The sequence below is a fragment of the Symphalangus syndactylus genome, chromosome 15 (assembly GCF_028878055.3).
Source record: "Symphalangus syndactylus isolate Jambi chromosome 15, NHGRI_mSymSyn1-v2.1_pri, whole genome shotgun sequence".
Classification (NCBI taxonomy): Eukaryota; Metazoa; Chordata; class Mammalia; order Primates; family Hylobatidae; genus Symphalangus; species Symphalangus syndactylus.
In genome coordinates, this window is record NC_072437.2 from 91,562,513 (window position 1) to 91,586,325 (window position 23,813).

The 23,813-nt window shown below is 39.0% G+C and overlaps 1 protein-coding gene across 4 annotated transcripts in view; it reads left to right on the top strand.

Moving 5' to 3' along the window:
* The first annotated feature begins 7,666 nt into the window (after positions 1 to 7,666).
* CDK8 (cyclin dependent kinase 8) overlaps positions 7,667 to 23,813 on the top strand; it is a 149,813-nt gene continuing 133,666 nt past the window's right edge. For 2 of the 4 annotated variants that reach the window (XM_055243989.2, XM_055243990.2), the window contains exon 1: positions 7,667 to 8,545. In XM_055243989.2, the coding sequence (XP_055099964.1) occupies positions 8,418 to 8,545 (128 nt within the window). In that variant the 5' untranslated portion in view covers positions 7,667 to 8,417. The remainder of the gene's footprint in view (positions 8,546 to 23,813) is intronic. The other 2 variants (XM_063619252.1, XM_063619251.1) reach the window with 2 other exon arrangements.

A 23,813-nucleotide genomic window follows, 5' to 3' on the forward strand; every position in this document is an offset into this window, starting at 1 on the left:
TAAAGATTTTTAAGCAGAGGAATGATGTAAATAAAACATTAAGAAATTTAAACAGGATGTAGCCTTTCGGGGCGAGAAGGATGATAGCTGATGGAACCTGACCTTGGGTGGTGGAGGCGGGGCAGGGAAAAGGCTGCTAAGGGAGAAAGAGTCCCAGAGGTTCTGGGCATGGGGTTGCGTGGAAACAAATAGCCCTGGGTATCAAATATCAGGTGGTTGCAGAGGTGACCTAGCCATGTTTATGTGTGATAGAAAAAGCTATGTGGCTCACAGGAGAGATACATGTTTGCGCCGGAACCAGCCAGAAAAGACTTGGCTTTCCTGGCAATTGGGCCTGAGTAACACAGTCCAGCTAAATGGAGAGTGAAACATACTGAAACAAGAAGCCAGAGTAATATATTAAGCCTTGAAAAACTTAACACAAAACTAAACTGTGTTCCTATAGATTAGTTGCTACACTCTTGTGTAGCAAAATATATTTTGAACTGAAAAATATAAAGTGATATGCTTATTTTTAAAAAGGTGTCCACTAGGGAAAAAAAGGACAAAATTACAGTACTAAATATCATTTTAAAGAGGTAACTTCTCCTTAATACTTACAGAACGTGAGGATGGAATTCACCAACAACAAATCTGAGAGATTTCAGTCAGGGATGCCCTTAACAGTCAAAGTAATAGGAATCTACTAGTCAAGAAAAGGAGAAATCGTTTTAAACCTATCACTCACATTATTACTTCAGCTGTCTTAGTATGTATTTGATGAAAGTGTATTGCTACCAATCTTAAGGAAGCAAGGAATGAGGTTATGTTTTTTTTTTAATTATCTTGCAAAAAGGTAAAAATTTTCAAGCTAGTATTACAAGGTAAAAGGGGAAATCCTGTCCCCATTTCATTCCCTACTCAACTTCAATGTCATGGTGGTCTGTCATTTTAACTACTCTCCTGCCAATGATCCTAACCTCCCTCGCCCAATTATCTTTTCATCATACCCAGCTGGCAAGGTCCCAAACCTGGATGAATCCAACATCTGTCTTTGCCCAGCCTCCACCTGAGCTGTTGAGTACTAGTGATGAAAATCACACAAGGCAAAAGGATATTGATATAAATGCATGGCTGCACCTGCAAATGGGCCGCATACATTGGCTAGAAGTCCTCTGATGATATCCTGCCAGCTATCTCTCCCATTCTGCTCAAGCACTATTTTAAACCTGCAGTCTTTTCAGATATGCAATCATTGCTCTCTCTCTTTCCACTCCTTCCCCTGCTTCACAGCAGGTGAGTTTTTCTTCTACTTTACAGGGAAAACCAAAGCCATTTGAAAAGGAACTGCTTCAACATTTACCAGATCTACAGATTTATATGCATCCATGTTTGGGAGAGAGAGAAAAACATGGCCACAGTATTTTGCACTTCTTACTATCAAGAAGTGGAGTCTATTTGCCCATTCCTTGAATCTGGGCTGGTCTTGTGACTTGCTTTAACCAAGATGTGGTGGAAGTGATATGTGAGTTCCAGAGCACAGACCTCAAGAAACCTTATGGCTTTTATCTTTACCATTTTAAAGCATGTCAGTACCAGATAAGAAAGTTTGAGCTTGACTACTGAATGAGGAAAAACCATGTGCAGAGAGAGGCCCAGCCGACAGCCAGAACCAAGGCCACAGATGTGCATATGAGGTCATCTTAGACCCTCCAGCCCCAGTCTAGCAACTACTTACAGCCATGTGAGTAATGTCAGATGAGACCAGCAGAAACACTTGGCTGAGTCCAGCCAACCTACTGAATCATGAGAAATAATAAATTGTTGTTGTTTTATGCCACTGTCTTTGGGAGTTGTTTGTAGGGCAGAAATAGGTATGTGATAAGGATTATTATCCTTTTCTTCTTCCTGCTTGTTAACATGGAAGAGATATGTCTCTTCCTGATCAAGAGCAATGCTTTCACCTACGCCCTGGGACCATTCCCTCTCTCTATTTTAGAGATACAGAACTATTGTTCTCAGTATCTTCTTGCAAGTGGTTCCATTTAATCAGCAGTGAAATACCTCCAGTCTCTCCTGACTAATGTTTCTTTCTACTTCATGTTCACCTCCTGTGACAATCCCCTCTTTGATAAGAAACTATATAAAGTAGATCCTATATTTCATCTCCATTTTACAGCTAATATAGTCATTCTGAAGAATAAGTGCTAACTTAGAACATGTACCGTGTATTAATACCAGGTACAATTCTAAATACTTTACATATATTGCTATTAACTCTCTTAACCCTTCCAACAACCTTATGAGGTAGTTACTATTATTCCACTTTTACAGATAAAGAAGGAAACTGAGACACAAATAAAGCAGCTTGCCTTGTTAGTTAGGGGCAGGTTTGAATGCAGAGGCCAGATTCCAGAGGCAGTTCTTGCAACCATTCTGCTGTTAATGTATCTACATGTCTGGTTCCATTTCATTACTTCAGATTCACTCTTCAGTCCAATGCAGATTGGCTTCGACTCCTGCTTCACTGCCACAACTACTGTTGTTAGTGTCCAAAATCATTTATGTATCAATGAATCGTGCATTCTCAGTGGGATAATATCGCTAAGGGGCAAAATCTGATTCTGAAGGGCTCAAAAAAAAAAAAAAGATACTAAAACGGTGTGTGGTCCTCCAATGTGCTACAGTGCACAAACAGATAAACTATATCTGTAAAATTAACATTTCATGGGGGTAGACAGAAAAAAAAATCTGAACATGCTCCTTAGCGGGGAAACCATTTTAAAACAGGTTGAGAAACTATGATACGTTTAACACTAAGATCTTTATCTTACTTGACTTCTTGGCAGCATTCAGTTCTATTGCCCATCCCTCCTTTTCAAAACATGTTCTTCCCTTGGCTTTTGTGATTTCATATTCCCTGATTTTCAAATAACCTTCTGGCCTTCTCTCCTATACTCAGCCCTTGAATGTTGGAGATCCTCAGGGACTTGTTCTTTCTCACTGTAACGTATTTACTTTGTAGGCAATCTAACCAACTGTTACGGTTGGTGATTTCCAAATTCTTATCTCCTGCCCTGCTTTTTCCTTTGAGCTTCAGACTCCCACATCCACCTGCCCACCAGATATGTTCACTTAGATTTCTGAGGCATCTCATGTTTGACATGTCCAAAATGGAACTTACTTTTTTCACCTAAACTTGTTACTCTCAGTCTTCCGCATCTCAGTAAGTGGCACCATCCTCAGGGGTCATCTTAATTACTTCTTTTTCTTTACTTCCCATCCAACTGATCAGCAAGTTCCATAAATCCCTGTCTCCATATCTATCTATCTATCTATCTATCTATCTATTATCGATATATTTATCATCTATCTCCCTCCCTCCCTATCCATCCATCCATCCATTTACCCATCATTCATCCATCCATCCATCCACCCATCTATCTATCCATCCATTCATTCATCCATCCATCATCTATTCACCCATCTATATATCCATTATCCATCTGTTCATTCATCTATTCATCCATCTATCTATCCATTCACTCACCTATTCATCTATTTATCTATCTATCTATCTATCTATCTATCTATCTATCTATCTATCTAATCTATCTACCTATCTGTCCATCCATCCATCCATTCCTCTATTTATCTTTCTATCCATCAATTCACTCATCTGTCTATCCATCTATCTATCTATCTATCTATCTATCTATCTATCTATCTATCTATGTATCTATTTCACCATCCATCCATCCATCCATCCATCTTGCCTCCTACAATTAATTCTTCACATAGCACCAGGATATTCTTTTTAAAGCATAAATCATATCTGGTCACTCCCCTCCTTATAACCTTCTGAAAGGTTGCCCTAAAAATAAAACCCAAATGCCTTACTATGGTCAAAAAGGCCATATATAATGTGGTCCCTGTCTACCTCTCTGTCTTCACCTCACGCAATTTCCCCTTTTACTCATTATATTCTTGTCATTTTTCTGTTCCTTCATTCCCAGATTTGCCTTTTGCACTTGCTGTCTGTTTAATCTGCCTGGACTACTCTGCTCCCTCATCCACAGCAGATTTTGTTTCTCAACATTCAGGTCTCTGCTTAAGCATTGTCTCCTTAGAGAAATCTTGACCATCTACCAATCTGAAGGAATTTCCTCCTGGTCTCACTTTCTATCACATTGTCCTGTTTTATTTCCTATATAATACTTAGGGCATTCTTCCTCCTGTGAGCTCCCTACCCCCATCTTCCTCATGCCCCCTAATAAAGGAGCTCTCATATTCTTGCATGGTCTTGTCCCTGTGGCTACACTTAGTTGGCCTAGGATGGGCCTGACTCAGCCATAGCAGGGCCCTTCTTGGGATTTTTAGAACCAGAATTGAGAAACATTCAATTCTTCACTAATGATAGCCATTGTCTGATGTAAAATTCAGCAATTATTGGTGGTCATGTTTCCCGTTGTGTGGAGGAAATGAGTCCACAAAGGCAAATGACACCCACATGGTGAAGGGGAGAAGAGTAAGATATTTTTGAAAGTATTTTTTATATTCTGGTTATTTCTAAGGTCTAAATTATATTCTGGATGCTCGCAGAGTTAGTAAGGAAACTTTTTGCGTCTATAGTTTCTTTGAAAATTTTTTAAAAATCAGGCCAGAAAGACAGAGTGAAAAAAATGAAATATTAAAAAAAGGCTCTTGGATTGATTAACCTAACTTGTTCTTCCTTGTGTCAAACACTGTGCTCACATGTAGATGGTTAATATGTGCGGGATGAACGTGCCACCTGTAGAATGAGAGGTTACATGCTTTCCAGTGAAAGCATGCCTTAATACTGAGTGAGAAAGTGGAATTCAAAGTTGTAGAGACTGCAGTGATTAACTATGAGAAGAGCCACTTGGGCTTTTACATTAATATATCATGAAGCACTCAGTCCTTTTGCAGCTATAAAAAGCCCTTTTTGGAGGCAAGACTGAGGCAAGATACTAAATGTTTTAAAATGACTGTCCTCCACCTTTATTATTATTAATGTCCACTTCAGCATTTATTGAAATCAATCCAATTAAACACATTGTAATGAAATATAATTAGGCAAACAATATGTGCTTGGCACTATAGGGGATATAGAGATGATTAAGGCAGAAACTCAGTCATTAAATTTATTAAGGGGCAGATTTTTTTAATCACATAAAATAAATGATTAAAATACAAGGCAGCTATAATGAGTTACAAATAAAGTGCAGTGGTGGCCAGGGCTAGGGTAGAGGTTCATGATAAAGAAAGGTCATATCTAGTTGCAAGAATTGGGAAAGGCTTCATGACCAAATTAGGCACTTGGGGGATGGGTAGGACTGTGAAGATCAGAGATGGTATGAGGAAGCATCTTAGCTCTTAAGAACCTTAAGAACACACCAAAGGAGACACTTAAAACTGAATATTAGATGCTACTGTTCCTAGCATTAGCCATGCTCTCCTGTAAGGGGCACTTAGTGGCTATCTCTTTCTCAGCTCCCCATCCTGATACCATTTTACAGGGTCAGCTTACCTCCTACCACCATATTCCTCCAACGTAGAGTCTAGGCCTCTAACTCTCACCCTGGCTTCAAAGAGAAAAGCAGATCTTGCTCTTCCCTAGTCCAAGGTTAGCTCCTTTTCCTGCCCCAGGAAAAGACTGACAGTCAGGAATGACATTCAGGATACTCAGTTGACAGTGAGGACACTCAATTCCTTCAGGGAGAGTTCACCTTCACCCAGAGTGAAGCCAGCCAAAACAGTGTACAAAAGTACATTTTTAAAAGTCTGAGGCCAGGTATGTGGCTTATGCCTGTAATCCTAGCACTTTGGGAGGTTGAGACGGGAGGATCACTTGAACCCAGGAGTTAAAGACCAGCCTGGGCAACAGAGTGAGACTCCGTCTCTCAAAAAAAAAAAAAAAAAAAAAAAAAATTAGCTGGGTGTAGTGGCACACGCCTGTAGTCCCAGCTACTCAGGAGGCTGGGGAGGAGAATTGCTTGAGCCCAGGAGTTCAAGGTTGCAGTAAACCGTGATCACATCACTGCACTCCAGCCTGGGTGACACAGCCAGACCCTGTCTCAAAATAAAAACACAAAAAGACAAACAAAAAACGTCTGAGACCTTCAGAGTTCCAGAATAGCATGTATAATTGGTACAGGAGGTGGGGAAGGAGGACCCGATACAGCGTAGGGCCAAGCGGAGTCCCATGCCTCTTCACAACTTTTCCTCCAGTGTGGTAGTTTGATTTCTCAAGATCCATGAGTAAATACGTGCACAAAAGACACATCCCTCAAAAAATACAAAATACACTGTCTAAGGAAGAATCTTTTAAATCCATATTTAGAAAATGATGTAATTCTTTAAGCATGCAAATGAGCAGTTCTGCTAGAGAGTTACCCAATTTTCATCACTGAATGGAAACAACTAATATGCCATTAATGAAAGCTTACATTTGTTTTGTGCTTTGCACTTTGCAAAGAAAAATTCTAGGCTCACACTAATAAATGATAATGCAGGATTCAAACCCAGTATACTAAAATACTAAATACTTATATAGTATGCTAGGTAAAAACAATTTAATTTTACACAGTGGTGAAGTCACTAACTTTCTCCAAGGAAAATTATATAAGAGAAAGCCCTTTGGAGGCTTTTTCACAAGATGATATCATCATCATCATCATTTGTATATGGATCTTTTTGAGATAAATATGTTTATTCATTCATTAATTTAACAAGTGTTTACTGTGCATCATTATCAAGGCATGACACTAGGTTTTACGGAAGATGCAAATATGACTTCCTATAACAACTTAGGATCTAGCAATAGAGAGGAAATAAAAGATGAAACAGAATTTGATAAATACCACAGGAAAGGTGGAAAAAAAGTGTTAAAAATTTCACTTTAAAAGTCCCAAGTTCATATTCCCTTTGGGAAGTGGGGAGCTTTAGTGGAAATGGTAGCAATTGGAAACCAAAAATTAAAAATAGACAAGAGGGATAAGATAAAAATGATAGATTAGTATCAAGATACCAGGACTCCTGAAGCAGGACATACTGCTACCTTAAAATTATTAACAAACTGGTTCCCATGGATTTAGATCCTTTCTGTAATCATAGCTAGAAACTGGTGTCCTTAGAGGTAGTATCGCAGAAGACTGTACTGTACTCAATACTTCCTGTAAATGGATAGGAAAGGTTTGGATGATCATCTGTCACAAGAGTAACAATGTTTAGGAGTAGCTTGGACACTGGTCATTGATTCACTTTTATTGGTGCTTGTAATATCAGTATGTTGACATCATTGTGCAGCCCTTATCAGACTGTGAACACCAAGAGTACCCCAACTGCTGGCCCGCGAGCTGTTCACAAATATTATATCGGCTTTTATCGATGATAGTGGCCTTTAAAATCTGGAGTTCAGAGTGGCACAAAATGTGTTTCTAATGCAGACTACCCTCCTTCCCACGTGCACCTCTTTGATCAAGTTTATGGCTGAAATCAGACTCTAGTTAGATCGCTGTAAAAATAAAAATAAAAATAAATTTTCCCCAAGTGATTGAATTTCTCCCTAGACTACGAGTCCCATCATGCAACGCTCCCATATTCCCACCGTGTGGGGCGGAGTCGTAGAAGGGGCGGCAGCGGCGGCGGCCTGTGCATTCTGGGTATTGTAGTCTGGGGCCGGGCCACCGCTGGGGCTGGTTTCACGTGCTGCATTTGGCGGCAGCTTTGGGCAGTGGCTCCCCTGCTCCCTCCACACGGTCCTCAGGGTGCCAGCGCCAGCAGGAGCGGCCAGCCACCGCGGGAGCGGGCTAGAGGGTGGCCCGGAGGCAGCCCGAGGCTTCGCGACGTTTTTGCGACAGCCGCGGCCGTGTTCCGCGAGTGCCCTCCCTCCTCCTCTCTTTGAGGAGGTACCGGCTGTTGTGCGGCGCTGCCTTTCTGTTTGAGTGTATGGGAGAGTGAGTGAGTGAGTGAGTGTGAGCGTGTGTGTGAGAGCGTGAGGCGCGAGTGCGCGTGTGAGAGGAGGAGAGCCCGCCTGGCCGCCCCGCCGCTCCCGCCGCAGCAGGAGCAGAACGCGCGGCCGGAGAGAGCGGCGGAGCCGGCGCCCAGGGAGCCCGCGGGGACAAGGGCAGAGACACCGCTCCCCACCCCCAGCCCTCGTCCCTCGGCTCTCCTTCGCCGGGGGATCCTCCCCGTTCCTCCACCCCCGGCCGGCCTCTGCCCCGCCGTCCCCCTGGATGTCCCCGGCGCTTTCGCGGGGCCTCCTCCTGCTCTTGCCGCGTCAGTCGGGCTGGTGCTGCGGCCGGCGGGCGTAGAGCGGGCGGGTTCCCGGGGGCTGCGGCTGCCCGTGCTTCCCCGGTCCCCACCCCTGCCCCCCGGCCCCCCGACCCAGCTCTCCGGCCTCAGAGGCTGTGACAATGGACTATGACTTTAAAGTGAAGCTGAGCAGCGAGCGGGAGCGGGTCGAGGACCTGTTTGAATACGAGGGCTGCAAAGTTGGCCGAGGCACTTATGGTCACGTCTACAAAGCCAAGAGGAAAGATGGGTGAGTGTGTGTGTCTGGGCCGGTGTCCGCGCTGGCGGCGCTCCCGCAGGCCGAGGCAGGTAGCCCGGAGGGAGAGCGGGCCGCCGGGGTGCCGGGCTCTGACTTCCTCGACGCCGGCCTCTGGCTCCGCCAGCCAGGTTTCGGGAGGAAGTGGTGTACGAGGGATCCAAACCCACAAGAAATCCTGCGTGCCGCGTCTGTGTTGTGCTCTGGTGGTAAGAGGCAAGATGAGCCTCTGCACCGTGGGCTGTATACTTTTCAAGGATTTCAAAGCTGATTTATGAAAAAATTCGTTCTAAAACGCCGGGTTAAATTTTTTTTTTTTCCTTGGTCGATTTATTATGGTAACCTTATGGGGATTTCCTCACCCGCCTCTGGAGTGTCATCCATCGGTCTAGAAGGAAGGCTGTGATCCTTTCCCCCACCAGTTTGTGATCGATTTTTTATCAAATTTGTATTTTATTTGAGGGAAGGAAGGCAGCGAGTGAATGTGGTTCTGGAGAGAGTTCCCCATAGTGATCATCTGAAACATAAATGTTGCAATTGCTATTTAGATATTATTAGCTGTGAATTTTTACATAGAACAATGGGGGTTTGGTGCAGGGTGGGTAGTGGGGAAGAAGGCAAGTGACATAGAGACTATCTCGTTAAGGCGGTTTCCCCCAAATTTAGGGGCTGGCAGTGAACTTTAATCCCTTTGCTTTAAATATTCTTCCCTAGTAACAACTTAATTAAACCTATGACTGGTAGTGCTTCCAATTTAGTTTCTTAACAGGCAAGTGAATTGTTCATTTTTTCTCTTTGTCAGTAGATGAATGTCTTGTAATGTTGACAAAAGAGAAGGCAATTCTTAGTTGGGGGGAAAATATATTTTATTAACTCCATGTTTTCTTGTAAAATGGATGTTGTCTCTGTTGCATTTGACAGAATAGAAAATTATTGAAAAGTCAAAGCTTATTATATAATCTTTGGATTTTATTAGAAACGAAGTAGCTTTACTTGAACATCCCAGTTTAGTCACCTGCTATATGATGTTTAATCACTTAAAATTTCAAATTAGGTAGGAGAGTATGTTCAGACTACATTAGCACGAAAAAAAATTCATAAAGCTGAAGTTCCCTAGTGTGGGGGAGGGGGGCGCATATTTATAAATACTTTAGTATTCTGGGTGTTGGAAAGGAAAGTGTATATTTATTCAGCATTTTTCTTAGATTTACTGAAATATCTTTCTAAAAGTATTTACAATGGACTCTACGAGGAAGATAGGAGTTCTAATTAATTTGGAATGTGTATTTTAGTGCTTTTATGCAACAGTAAAGTGGAACAGATCGGCAGAAGGTAGGGATTTGGATTTGAAAACTTGTTATTCCGGGCGCCGCACGTATTTAAAAGTACTTTTTAGCGGAATGGATAGTCTGGTGACACTGGAGAAATCAGCGTCTGGAGATACTGCTGACTCTGTTGTTGTCTAATTAGACTTATTGTTGAAGTTTTACTCTGTAATGACATACATTTTTAAAATTATGTTTGTTAACTTACCATATGATATATCTCAAAAGCTTTAAACCATCTCCCCTTCCCCCAGTATTATGTAATTTTGGGCATATTCATAAAATCCCCAATCCCATGAGATTAGACATTACAGTACATTTGACCAAACTGTCATGTTATATAAAATTCTAGCGCCTTTGCATTATTTTTAAACTGTGTGAGAGAAGCCGGTTCTGTTTTCATAAATTACCAATTTAAGCTAATAAAATATGCATATTTGTTTTAACGTTGTACATTTTATTAGAAAACTAATACTGTGTATTGGCAGGAGGTACTTAAGCACATTTTATATCTCTGTGGTCAGGTTTTCATTTAGGCCGTTAAGAATAATTTGAAAGAATAATTTCAATATCTTTGAATTTAAAGATAGTTGAAGGTATAATGTATGGACATTCTTAGTCATGTGTGACAGCTGAAAAGTAACATTGCATTTTGGAAAAAAGAACTTATTATTTGTAATCCTTGGGGTTTGTTTTCCATCAGTCTTTAATGATTCTCTTTATGTGATGAACTTCTATTTTTAATGGATCAAATGTCAAGAGAGTTTTAACATTACTATCTTTTAGAGATAGTTTTAGAGAGTTTTAAAATTACAGGGATTTTTTCGGTTTTACTTTTTTGTAACCTCACTCTGGTAAAATATCGCATAGTATTTATGAGGTTCTTTTGATCTTATGTCAGTGAAATGTAATTTAGTGCATTTTAGTCCTGGTAAAATAAAATTTGTGGCTGTTTAATCTTTTATAATAAGATGATGATCAAATAATTTGTTTCTAGTATTGATTTACTTTCAAATTACATTATATATTCTGCAGCTGAGATTTGTTCTCTAAGAACTCAGATGGTAACACCTTCAAGGAGAACCTGAGATTTTCTATAAAAGGAAATAACGCAAATAAGCTTGGTTTAGACATATTGGACTATTGAAATGAATGTATGTAAACGTTGTATCCTTTCAGTTGCCCAGTGAGCATAGAACATGAATAATTGGTAAAATAATTTAGACCAGAGAAGTTAGCTGCTTAAATTATTAAGTTTTAGGAAATAAAATAGCTTGAAAGATTCATTTCTTTGACTTACTTGAGGCATGATTGCATAGTAGGGAAAAGGGACCTTTTATAACGATGTTAATTTCAGATTATAATAGAGTTTAAAGAAATACACAATAAATCTTGGGATTAATTTGTTCTCACTTGTGTCGCCATAAATGAGATAGTGTCCTTTGTGTCTGAACACTTAAAGGGTACTCAGTGGGAAGCAGGGGGGTTCATTTTCTTTCTGAGTTGATTGTATCTCCTCTTTGCAGAGTTTAGGCAACCAAACTAATTTTGTTTTAAAGAGTAGGAAAGCGTTAGAAGACAGAAAACAATTTGTGTTTTTAAATTCTAGACTTCAATATTTGCGCTGGATGTTTGGATAATTTAAAATATCAATTTGGGATAAGAGGTTTTTCTTCAAAAAAGAAAAACAAAAGGAATTTTCTTAGTAGGGTTTTTAATCTGTTATAATCTATGTTCCAAAGAATAAATAATTATGAGTGAGGAATGAGTGTGTGTTTGTGTGTGTGTGTGAGAGAGAGAGAGAAAGAGAGAGAGACATACTGCCAACTTTCTTTGGGGCACATTTGTTGAGAGCCCAGAGATTAGTAAGTAGGCAGTGATAATGGCAATAATAGCTAAAGTACTGAGTAATTAAGTTTCAGGTGCTGGGCAAAGCACTTTACATTCATCATCTATTTAATCCTCACAAGAAGTATATCAAGTCGATTCTGTTATTTTTCAGTTTTCCAGTTGAGGAAACTGAGGCTTAGAAAGGTTAAGCAAATTTACCCATGAGTACACAGCTAATTAAATGTCAGCTAAGATTAGAGGATTAGGCGCAGGTTTTTCACTCCAGAGCCCATGCTCTTAACCATTATGCTTCATATAATTAATATATTGAATAAGTAGAAAAATAGTTGTGGAGTTTGATTTCTAGTGGGTTACTCAAAAACATAAATACCTTATAGAACTATTAATATTTGTTTCAATAAACTGATGTACTTTCTGGGTATATTACTGAAGCGCCCTAGTTTTTTCAAGTGCTATAAAAAAGTGCTATAAAACTGTTTATGTAGATATATGGGTGTGTCTATACGTATATACACAAACATACTTGTGTATCTAGAGGGGTGTATGTGTGTGTGTGTGTGTTTGTGTGTATGTAGGACTAAACTCTAATGAAAACCATGTGGAAGCACTTCATCTAGTGGAAAGAACTCTAGATGTGCGATCCTTGGAAACCTGAATTTGAATTCAGACTGTGCTTCTGATAGCAGTATGACCTTGAGAAAGTCATTTGCCCTTATAGATCTTAGTAGGGGGGTTTCAGCAGATAATTTTTAGGGTCTTTTCTAGTATTATGATTGGAGGAAGTAAAAATTATGAACATAAAATGTAATATTTTTTGCAAGATTAGGCAAACAACCACTAAAAAATTTTACTTTAGATGATGGTGGATTTCCGTATTTTTTAGTCTCATGCTTTAACGTTGGTTCTCATCAACTGCCAAAAAGCTTGGTAACTCCCAAAGACTTATCAGTTACTTAACCCAACATGTCTTATGCTACCTTGCCATTCCTCTGTATTTCTCTCTTAAGATGTCGAGGATTTATGGGCTAGTGCCTGTTCCCACTCCCTTGAATCATTCAGTTGGTGGGCAGCACAAAGAAACTCTTCTGATTCAGCCTGCACTGGAGCATCCCATTACCTTTTTCCCCTTCTGAATATGGCTGAATGCTGTATCTAAGTTCATTTTGATTTAAATATTTCTTTAGATGTCAGAAATGCCAAATACAATATGTAATTTCTATCACTGGAATAGTCATGTATGCAATAAAGAGTATTCCTTATAACCTTCTAAAAATGTGACAGAAAGGGACAGTTAGTCACCTGTATCTGCAGGTCCTGCATCTGTAGATTCAAGCAACTGTGGTTCAAAAATTTTCGAGGGGGTGGGGGAAAGGATAGTTGCATCTCTACTGAGCATGTACAGATTTTTTTCTTGTCATTATTTCCTAAAAAAATAGAGTATAACAACTGTTTATATAGCATTTACATTTTATTAGGTATTGTAAGTAATCTAGAGATGATTTAAGTGTGTGGGAGGATATGCGTAGGTTATATGCAAATAGGACACCATTTTATATTAGAAACTTGAGCATCTGTGGATTTTGGGGGGCGGTCCTGGAACGCACCCCTTGTGGATACTGAGGGATGACTGTATTTGCTGTGTACTTCTTATTTCCATGTGGTTGAAGTTAACCTACCTTAGATATCAGTGCATTCAGATCCACAGTTTAGGCCCCGTTGAGATTTCATGCTTAAATTTCATTTTTTTTAGTAGCAATACTGGAAAATCAATTCATTTGGGATTTGTTCATGTGAGTTATTACTTTTACTGTGTCTTTGAACATTTGCAGAAGTCAATTACTCATTCTTTCAACAAGTATTTATTGGACCCTTCTATGTGCCAAGCACTGTCCAAGGTATTGGGAATGCAAAGATGAATGAAGTACTCCATTATTTGAGGAGATAACTACTGGAGAAACAGACATGTAAATGTTGCAATTCAATAAGCACTCTAATAATTAATGCAAGATGTATGGCAACACGGAGAAGGAAGTCCCCAACTGGTTAAGGTTTTCAGGAAAAGCTTCAAAGTTTACAGTATTTGATTTGGATCGTAGAAGACAGGGAAGAGCTCATCAGAAAAGACATTCCAACAGGAATAGGACAAAGGGATTTTTTTTTTAAATTGTGTTTTCTGCAGACCCCAGCAAATTTTGTGGGTTTTAATTTTTTCTTGCCATGCCTTTCTTTTCCCCTTGTTTTCCCTGGCCAGCATTTTTTGAGCTCTTGCTGTACGTGTAGTAGTATATATATGCACTACAAATGTTCCATTGTACCCATTGGATGTGGTGAGGTCCTCATTATTTAACAGTGGAGATAAATTTATTAGCGTTTGCACTGAACACCATAATTGTGTGTGTGTGTGAGTTTTCAATCATGAGAACATTGGCCATTCAAGAAAAGCAGCCTCTGAAGTCAGGGGTCTGATGTAAGACTCTCCCATGTGCAAAACTGCCATGGCAGAACTCTGTTTTGTCGGGGGCTCTGGATGGCAAATGATTCTGCTTTGGCCTCACCTCCATGAGGAGTAAGGAGTCAGAATTTTGTATGCTGCTGAGGTGATGGATGGTAACAAATTGGAAGGGGAAAGAAGTTCTTTTGCTACTTAGAGTTTAGGAAGTAATGGAATTTCTCGTTGGGGCTCTGATGTGTGGAAAGATGGAAGGTAGGGACAGGGCTTCTGGCACGCTGAATTTCAGCTAGGAAAACAGAAATAATGAAAAATTATAATTATTGTAGGCCATTTGCAAACTTAACTACTTGGACAATTAATTCTCTGGGCAAATGTGTTCTAATTCTGATTTATAAACATTTGAAATGTGATTCATTTGTTAGGTGGGAACTATGTATGGCAAATCAGTGTTGATAAATACATTTGATTCCCTGTGACTGGTGTTAATCTTTCTTGTAGTGCCTTTCACTATTGAATCCAATCCTCATTGTCTCTTGACTCTTTTTCTGTTCTTAGCTGCTGCTAGAAAATAAAACTACTGTCCTTTCCTCCTTCAGAACACTTTGGGAATTTTTTCCTTCACACCGGATTACGTAGCCTTGGTCATGTTACTTAGAAATTATCTTTTCTCTTTAGCGATCCTTTGTCACCTCAAGGCAGCTCTTGATGTTGTTGCTAAAAGGTGGCTTTTACCTGTTGTTTTGACCTTAATACTTAAAGACTCTTGGTATCATGATTCTGAATATTCTTTAATACAATTATCGTCGAAGTCCCAAAACCAGTCCTTGCTGTAGTAAGCTGCCTTTATTGATGGAGTTATGTTATGTTCTTCAGATGTATTGTAGCAGAAAAAATGCTGAGCACTCCTTTTTAAAAATTGAGATATAAGTCACATACCATAAAATTCACCCTTTTAAAAGTGTGTGATCAATATAGTGATTTTTAGTAGATCGACGAGGCTGTGCAACCACCATCACTGTCTAATCCTAGGACATTTTCATGACCCCAAAAAGAAACCCGTTAAGCAGTCACTCCCATTCCCCTCTCTCCCCAGCCATTGACAAGCACTAATCTACTTTCTGTCTCAGTGGATTTGCCTGTTCTGGACATTTCATATAAATGGACTAATTCAACGTGTGGCCTTTTGTATTTGTGTTTCTTTACTTAATGTAATGTTTTCAAGGTTCATCCATGTAGTACATGTATCAGTACTTCATACCTTTCTATGGCTGGATCATATTGCATTGTATAGATATACCACATTTTGTTTATATATTCATCAGTTGGACATTTGGGTTGTTTCCACTTTTTGGCTAAAATGAATAATGCTTCTATAAGCATTCATGCGTGACTTGTTAGTTGGATGTATGTTTTCAGTATATACCTGGGAGTGGATCTATGATTGGATATGATTCTAGATCATATCCAAAGCAGCTGAGAACCAATTTTGAGTGACTTTACATTGACTCTGGTTTAGGACCAAGTTCTTTGTCCTTTGTGTACAAGACCTGACTAGTCTATTTTATTCCAGGACAGTGCTCACACCATGATCTATTACAGTAATTCTGAAACAGAGATTCATACAGCTGCTCCTCCTCCATCAACTCAGACCACTCTGACCTTTTTCTCAGGCAGCACCTTGTGCTGGAAATCTTTTTTTCTCAGTTGAAATGTACTGACAGCCTCAGAAAAAATCCTAACTATGTATCTTAACATACAACTCCAATAAGTCCCACTTTACCCGTCACCCTGCAAAACATAGTCATTCACTGATATATTATGTAACTACTTCAGTGTATATGTGGTTAATGCTTATATGTCCTTTGGGTCTTTCAGGAGAATGTTTATGGGTGAAAATTATAGATTTCCTCTAGGGCAATGATTGTGTTCTCCCCAGCTCTTGGCATATTGCCAAATTTTGACAGGTATTTTGTACTTTTGTGTATATGTGTGTGTATATCTGAAATTCATATTTGAAAATCTTTTTTCTAAACTTGCTAACATTAAAAACCTGAGGCATATTACGGGAAGAGTAGAAAAGTAATATCTGTGAAAATACCAGGAGAAGCAAAATTTGATGGGTTTCCTAGATTTTTACCCAGAATGGCACCGAACAATACCAAAATCCAGAGGCAAGAGCAAGCTTGGTAGTTGTCTGAATCGAAATGGAAGGCCAAGGTATTTGAGATATTAGATATAATATTTTTTTGAAATATACTTTGAAAATGAATCCTTTTAAATGCAGATCAAATCTGTATTTCTAAAATTAAGGAAAACTTAATTAGTTTCTGAATCACAGTTGGCATTTAATTTTGCCTAAAATTACTGGTCTGTATAGCATGATCGCTTTATTTGAAATTTACCTTTTGTTACATGAGTAAAAAATTATTTAGACCAACTTCTATTCAAGGTAACTCAGTTACTCATCTCACTAGACAAGTTCTTTAAAGTCTATAACTTTATTAGAGTCCATGAATTCTAACAAATAATCATCCTACAGAGAGGAATTTTTACATCATGATGAAGGGCCTACTCTGAGTGTTTCTAGACATTTGAATTTATAGGTTGTTTAGAGAACTAAAGGGATTGAATAAAAAGAAAACTTGTCAAGTCGTGCTAATGTAGTTTATATTAAAGAAGTCATATTTTTGAGGAAAGAAGGGGTAGGTTTTTTTTTGTTTTTTTTGTTTTGAGACTGAGTCTCGCTCTGTCGCCCAGGCTGGAGTGCAGTGGCGTGATCTCGGCTCACTGCAAGCTCCGCCTCCCGGGTTCATGCCATTCTCCTGCCTCAGCCTCCCAAGTAGCTGAGACTACAGGCGCCCGCCACCACACCTGGCTAATTTTTTATATTTTTAGTAGAGACAGGGTTTCACCATGTTAGCCAGGATGGTCTCGATCTCCTGACCTCGTGATCTGCCCACCTGGGCCTCCCAAAGTGCTGAGATTACAGGCATGAGCCACCACGCCCGGCCAAGACTCCCTTTAAGTAAATGAGTCTCCTAGTGTTTTATTATATGACTTTCTTTGCAAAAATTAAGTTTATACCTAATTTCCAAGAAAATGTCGACAGAAAGCAAGACATACTTGTAATTTATTTTTTAATGCTGACTTAATGTTGATTTTTTAAAGTATAAAATTAAATTATTTAAATATTTGGCATTTCATTATGGTTTCTCTTTAGCTGCCGTTCTTTTTTTTTCTTAAAATTAATTAATTAATTAATTTTATTGAGACAAGGTCTCACTCTGTTCCCTGGGCTGGAGGTGCTGTGGTGCGATCATGGCTCACTTCAGCCTTGAATTCCTGGGCTCAAGTGATCCTCCCACCTTAGCCCCCCAAGTGGGTGGGACTAGCACGTCACCCCTCCCAGTAGTTGCAGTTCTTTTTGTAAATTTATGTGCTTATAATTTATTTGATAATTATTTACTGAATGTCTCTTATATGATAGGTTCTTACTTGTACAAATTTATGGGGCACAAGAGAAATTTTGTTAGATGTATATATGTATAGTGGTGAAGTCAGGGTACTTAGGAAGTTCATCACCAGACTGCAGTGCATTTTTGTTTAGTACTCCTACTCTACTATCAAACATTGAATTTATTTCTATTATCTTAATCTATATCTGCACCCTTTAACTCACTTCTCCTCCTCTCTTCCCTCCCCACTCACCCTTCCTAGTCCCCTTTATCTATTTTTCACTGTCTAGATCCATGTGTTCATTTTTTTTGTAGCTCCCATGTATGAATGAGAACATATGATATTTGTCTTTTTGTGCCTGGCTTATTTCACTTAACATAAGGACCTCAAGTTCCATTTACGTTACTGCAAATGATATGATTTCCTTCTTTTTTGTGGCTGAATAGTATTCCGTTGTGAATCTATGCCACATTTTCTTTATCCATTAATCTGCTGATGGACACTTAGATTGATGCCATACCTTTGCTGTTGTAAATAGTGTTGCCATAAACATGCGAGTGTAGGTATCCCTTTGATATACTGATTTTTTTTCCTTTGGGTAGAGATACCCAGTATCTCTTTGATTGCTGGACTGAATGGTAATTCTATCTTTAGTTTTTTGAGAAATCTTCATACTGTTTTCTATAGTGGCTGTACTAGTTTACATTCCCACCAACTATGCTAGGTTCTGTGCCAGATGTAGGTGATTCAGCAGCGAACAGCCCATGGTCTAATAACTCTTTAGGGAACTTACAGACTTTTGAGGGGCACAGGCAGATAATTGTAATATAGTAGGATAAGGGCTGCAGTAGGGAAAATTGTAGGTTGCCATGGAAGTACCTAATCTGCCCTTGGGGGGCGCTCAAGTATATTTCACTTGTGACTTGCAAGATAATTAGAAATTGTGAATGGGCAATAAATAAGAGTTAGTGGGGGCTTGAGGAGTTATAGTGCAGGTGAGAGAGGTAATATCACTCGTGGCTCCAGAATTACTTTATAAAGAAGAAGGTGCTGTTTAGATGAACAGCCAGTGCAGTAATGTGTAGTAAGCAAGTTGCAACTGAAATTGTTTATTTGAGGTAATTTTGGGAGCTTGTGCGTTATGGGGGGACGCTATCCTTTGCAGCTGCCACTGAGTAGCATGCACAAAGACATGAAGGAAAGATGGTATGTACGGTGAGACAACTGAAAGAATTTCCATGCCAGATCTTGGAGGGGTGGAGGGAGAGGTATAAATAATCAAATTGGGGAAGTAAGCAGATTGTTGTAAATCAAGTCATGGACTTTGTACTTTCTTCCGAAGTCATTGGAAACCATGCGTAGGGTTTTAAGCAGATAGTAATAAGTTCCGATTTCTCATTTAAAAAGATTGCTTGGTAACACGATCAGAATGGCCATAGGAAGCTGTGGTTAGGAGAATGTAATAGTAATCCAGGTGAGAGATGCTAGTGACTTGAATTAGGGAAGTGAGAGAGGGGATGAGGAGGTAGAATTGATAGGACTTGTTGATTTATTGGATGTGATAGATGAACAAGTGAGAACCAAGGATGATGCCCAGGTTTCTGGCTTAGGCAGCTGGATATTGCCATTCACATAGCCAAAACAGAAAGAGGAGCAAGCTTGAGGTGGAAGATGATGATTGAGCTTTGATATGTTGAATTTCAGGTACCTGTTAAACATCTGAGAAGAAATGTCCATTAGGCAGATATGTAGATCTAATGTTCAAGAGAGGAGTCTGGCTAGAGTTAGACTATGTACTTAAAGTACTTAAAGTAGTAGCTTTGAGTGATGATGAAATTGCCTAGGGAGAGTGTATAGAGCAAGACAAGGGCCTTGTATAAAGTGCGAAGAAAGCGATGTCTACCTAGGGGGCCAAAAATTGAGTCTAGAAAGGAGAAAACCCAAGGATGCCATATTGTATAACAGGAACCGTGGAGTGCACAGCTTACTGGTTGTACAGGGCAGCTTGGAGAAATACTAGGACCTTGTAGGTAGAATAACAGCCAGGAAGAGAGTCTTTGCAGGAGTCAGCGATAGGAAGTGTCACATGTGGCTCAGAGGGCAAGGGAGATAATGAAGTGTCTGTATTAAATAAAATAAATGAAATAAAACTTCAGCTAAAGATTTTTGGACACCAAAGAGTAAGTCATAACACACTTTGTAGGTTTTATTCAGCGTTTTTGGTACTTTGATGGTTAGCCTTATTCAGAGCAAAGCAATGAAAAGCTTCACTGCCATTCTTGGTTCTCTGCTGGCTGTGTTACTGAAGCGAAACCTGTAGATGCCATTTATTTGTTTTTTACTCCATGCTATTCAGGATATTTCTCATTTTTTTAAAAAAAGAAAATAGCTTTTTCTTTTTTTGATTATAAAAATAATGACTCTTCATTGTGATGAATTCAAATAGTCCAGAAATGTATTCTTAAAACCCTAACTCTACAATTACTAGACAATTAATGTTTTCCTTGTCTTTCCAGATGACTCTGAATATATGTATACATTAATAACATCTATGATCTTACATTTTTTCATTCAAAAATATTATGCATCTTTCCATGTTGGTAAATGTAGCTCTCACCATTTTTAATTATTGCTGAGTATCACATGATATGTATATATATATCAATAAATATGTAGTCAACCAGTTTTTTAGGGATAGATGTTGAAGTAATCTCCAAATTACAGCCATTGCAGTTAGCAAGGGATGTCAGTAAATATGTGTGCAGTTCTCCCATGTCATATGAAGTCCTTGAAGTAGAATCTCAGGTCAAAGGTCGTATACTTTTGGCAACTATATTTCATTATGAAATAAGATGGGACTATGAAATTAATATAGTCTTATGATAAAACATTTAAATTGTACATAAGGGTACCCAGGAAAATCTAAGTCACCCTTTTACCTCAGATTGAGCTTCCACTTTTTAGGGATAATTATTACCAGTGGGTCCTTGTGTATCTGCATATAGAAGCAAATATATGTATGGGTAGACTTTAAAATTTACTTTAGTACTTTATTCATTTTGAGCAGGTAATGCATGCCCATGGAAAAAAATTTACATATGTGTTATTCTGTGCTTTGCTTTTTTCAGTTCATATGTTTTGGAGATCTATATCAGCACCTGTAACTCAATTCATTTTATCAGTTCATCGTTTTGTTTTATGTATATAATATACTGGTCCAATGCAAGGACATTTAGGTTGTTTTCATTGAAACAGAACTACAATAAATGTCCTTTGCATCTGTTTTTGTATACAACATGCTGTCAGATGGAGGTAGAACTTCCCAGGCTCCCAAAGTTCTCCATGGAGACATTTGCCGTGGATGATACACTGGCAGGAAGTGAGGTTTCCGTCAAGCAAGAGAAGCTCCCTTTGCTAAATCCAAAGGGAGTTTTATCCCTCCTGGCTTCCTTCAATGGTTCTAGAAACTCTGATCACCATGCTCAAGTACAAGTCACTGGTAACAACCCTAGCACATCACTGCAAGCAGGTCAGTTTCCTAGGAATATCTCTTCCCAGGCCTGGGCCAGACTCTTTTGAGGTCTAATCTTTGTCCTCTAAAAATGTTGCACCAATTAACACTCACATCAAAACTCCAAAAACAAAACTTTCTGGAAAGAAGAAATGGGAGTAAATATAGTAATGACATGTTTGAATCATGGGGTTAAATACATTGTAAAGTCAGAATTGTTGAGATTATTTTTTTGAAAGTTTTGCTCCCCCCTCCCCCAACACACACACACACACACACACACACACACACACACACACACACAGAGTCCTGTGTATGTTATTTTATTTTGAGACAAGGTCTTGTTCTGTCACCCAGGCTGGAGTGCAGTAGTGCAGTCGTGGCTCACTGCAGCCTTGAACTCTTAGGCTTAACCCATCCTCCCACCTCAGCCTCCTGAATCGCTGGGATTACAGGCATGTGTCACCACAGCTGGCTAATTACTGTATTTTTTGTAGAGACGTGGTTTTGCCTTGTTGCCCTGGCTGGTCTAGAACTCCTGAGCTCAAGCGTTCCTCCTGCCTCAGCCTCCTGAGTAGCTAGGACTACAGGCACAGGCTATAGGACTATGCCACCACACTTAGCTAATCCTGTGTATTTTAGATTACTGGTGGGGATTAAAAAAAACTTGAGAGCCATATAGGTGTTTAAAATTGCAGTTATTTCATTATTTTTACATCTTATTTTATGTTTACTTTCATCAGATTTCTCTATTCCAACTTGATAATATTGCTACAATTTGTGACAAATGATTGATGCCCTTGGTATTCTACCTCCATGCAGCTCATTTAGCACTGACCTGTAGTTCTCTTACTCTTGCTTAGATCATCTCTCTTTCCATTTCTTGTTGGTTGGCCTTGGTCATCCTCTCATTTCCTGCCCAGCACTGACATTCCTACTCCTGATTTTTTTCCTTTCTCCCCACTTTTTGGCTTGCTTTTTCTGTTTCATACTGATGTTGGCTTTGACATTGTTTATTGTTGCATTTCTCAGTTGCGTTCGCTTATGGACTTGCCTCCATAGAATGACAGGCTGGAGCCCTTTCTGTTGCCAGCAGAATTGCTTGACTTCATGTTTAACAGAAGTACTCATTCATATTAGGTAAGCAGCCAGGTGATTGTAAGACAGCTCTGATGTATTTTGTTAATTCTGAAGAAACTTTTAAGTACTGCTAAACATAATTCTTGATAGTATGGATACAGTGACTGCTTAATAGACTTTGGAAAGTACTCCTTATAGATAGGAAGCTGAAATACACATATATTTTTATCTTTTTATCTAAAAACCTATTTTAGTACAAATGAGTCCAGCTGTGTTTGAGAATTTAAACCAGATATCCTGGAGCTGAAAGTCGGTATTGTCAGTGTTTTAGCCAAGACTAGCTGACCTCTGCAGATTCCCTTTAAGTTTGTGACATAAGCTAAATTCAGAAGTAAGTGAAAAACTTAAGCAAATCGATCAAAGTAGCACATACCTCTCTTACTTGATCTATTTCTCTTTAGATTTTTTTTTTATGGGATCATTCTATTCTAAAAGGTGATTCAGTCTGATGTTCCTAAGTACATGAAAATTTCAATGCAAGCAAAAAATACTAAGTGCATGTCACTTTAAAAAAAATCTTGCTTTGACTTTGATCATGTAGTGTCTTTTCTGTATTTCTGTTGCACTTTGAGTAACTGGACTCACTGAATTTAAAATGTGCTTGGTGGTTTTCAAATCAGAATGTAGTGCAATTAGGTTTTTTTCTTAGTAAAATTCTGTACTATATTCTTGAAAAGTTTTGGAATGGAAGATAGCATTTGCTACTAGTTACTTATTATTTATTTATTTATTTATTTATTTTTTAGCACAGAAGAACTTGATAGTTGTTTAAGTGTTTAAGTTACAGTGTACAAAGTAGGGATATTAAATCCCAATTGTCTTCATGGAAAAATATTAGTAATACCTTCTAAAAAGTTATATACATTTGTAGTTCATAAAGTTTTTTTTAATATGGCTTTATTGAGATATAATTCATATACCGTACAATTTACCTATTTAAAATATACAGTTTAGCTAGGTGTGGTGGCTCACTTTTGTAATCCCAGCACTTTGGGAGGCCGAGGCAGGTAGATACCTGAGGTCAGGAGTTTGAGACCAGCCTGACCAACATGTGAAACCCTATCTCTACTAAAAATACAAAAATTAGCTGGTGTGGTGGCACGTGCCTGTAATGCCAGCTACTCAAGAGGCTGAGGCAGGAGAATCATTTGAACCCAGGAGGTGGAGGTTGCAGTGAGCCAAGATCACACCATTGCACTCCAGCCTGGGCAACAAGAGCGAAACTCTGTCTCAAAAAAAAAAAAAAATACACACACACACACACACACAGTTTAGTGCTTTTTAATATATTCACAGGGTTGTGCAGCTATTACTGCAATCCGATTTTAGAATATTTTTGGTCCCTCTAAAAGAAACCCTGTATGTATTAGCAATCACTCCTTGTTTCCTCTAATCCTCAGTCCTAGGCAACCAGGAATCTCCTTTCTGTCTCTGCATTTGCCTATTCTGGACATTTCATATAAATGATGAAATCATACAGTATGTGCTCTTTTGTGACTGACTTCCTTCACTTAATGAAACGTTTTC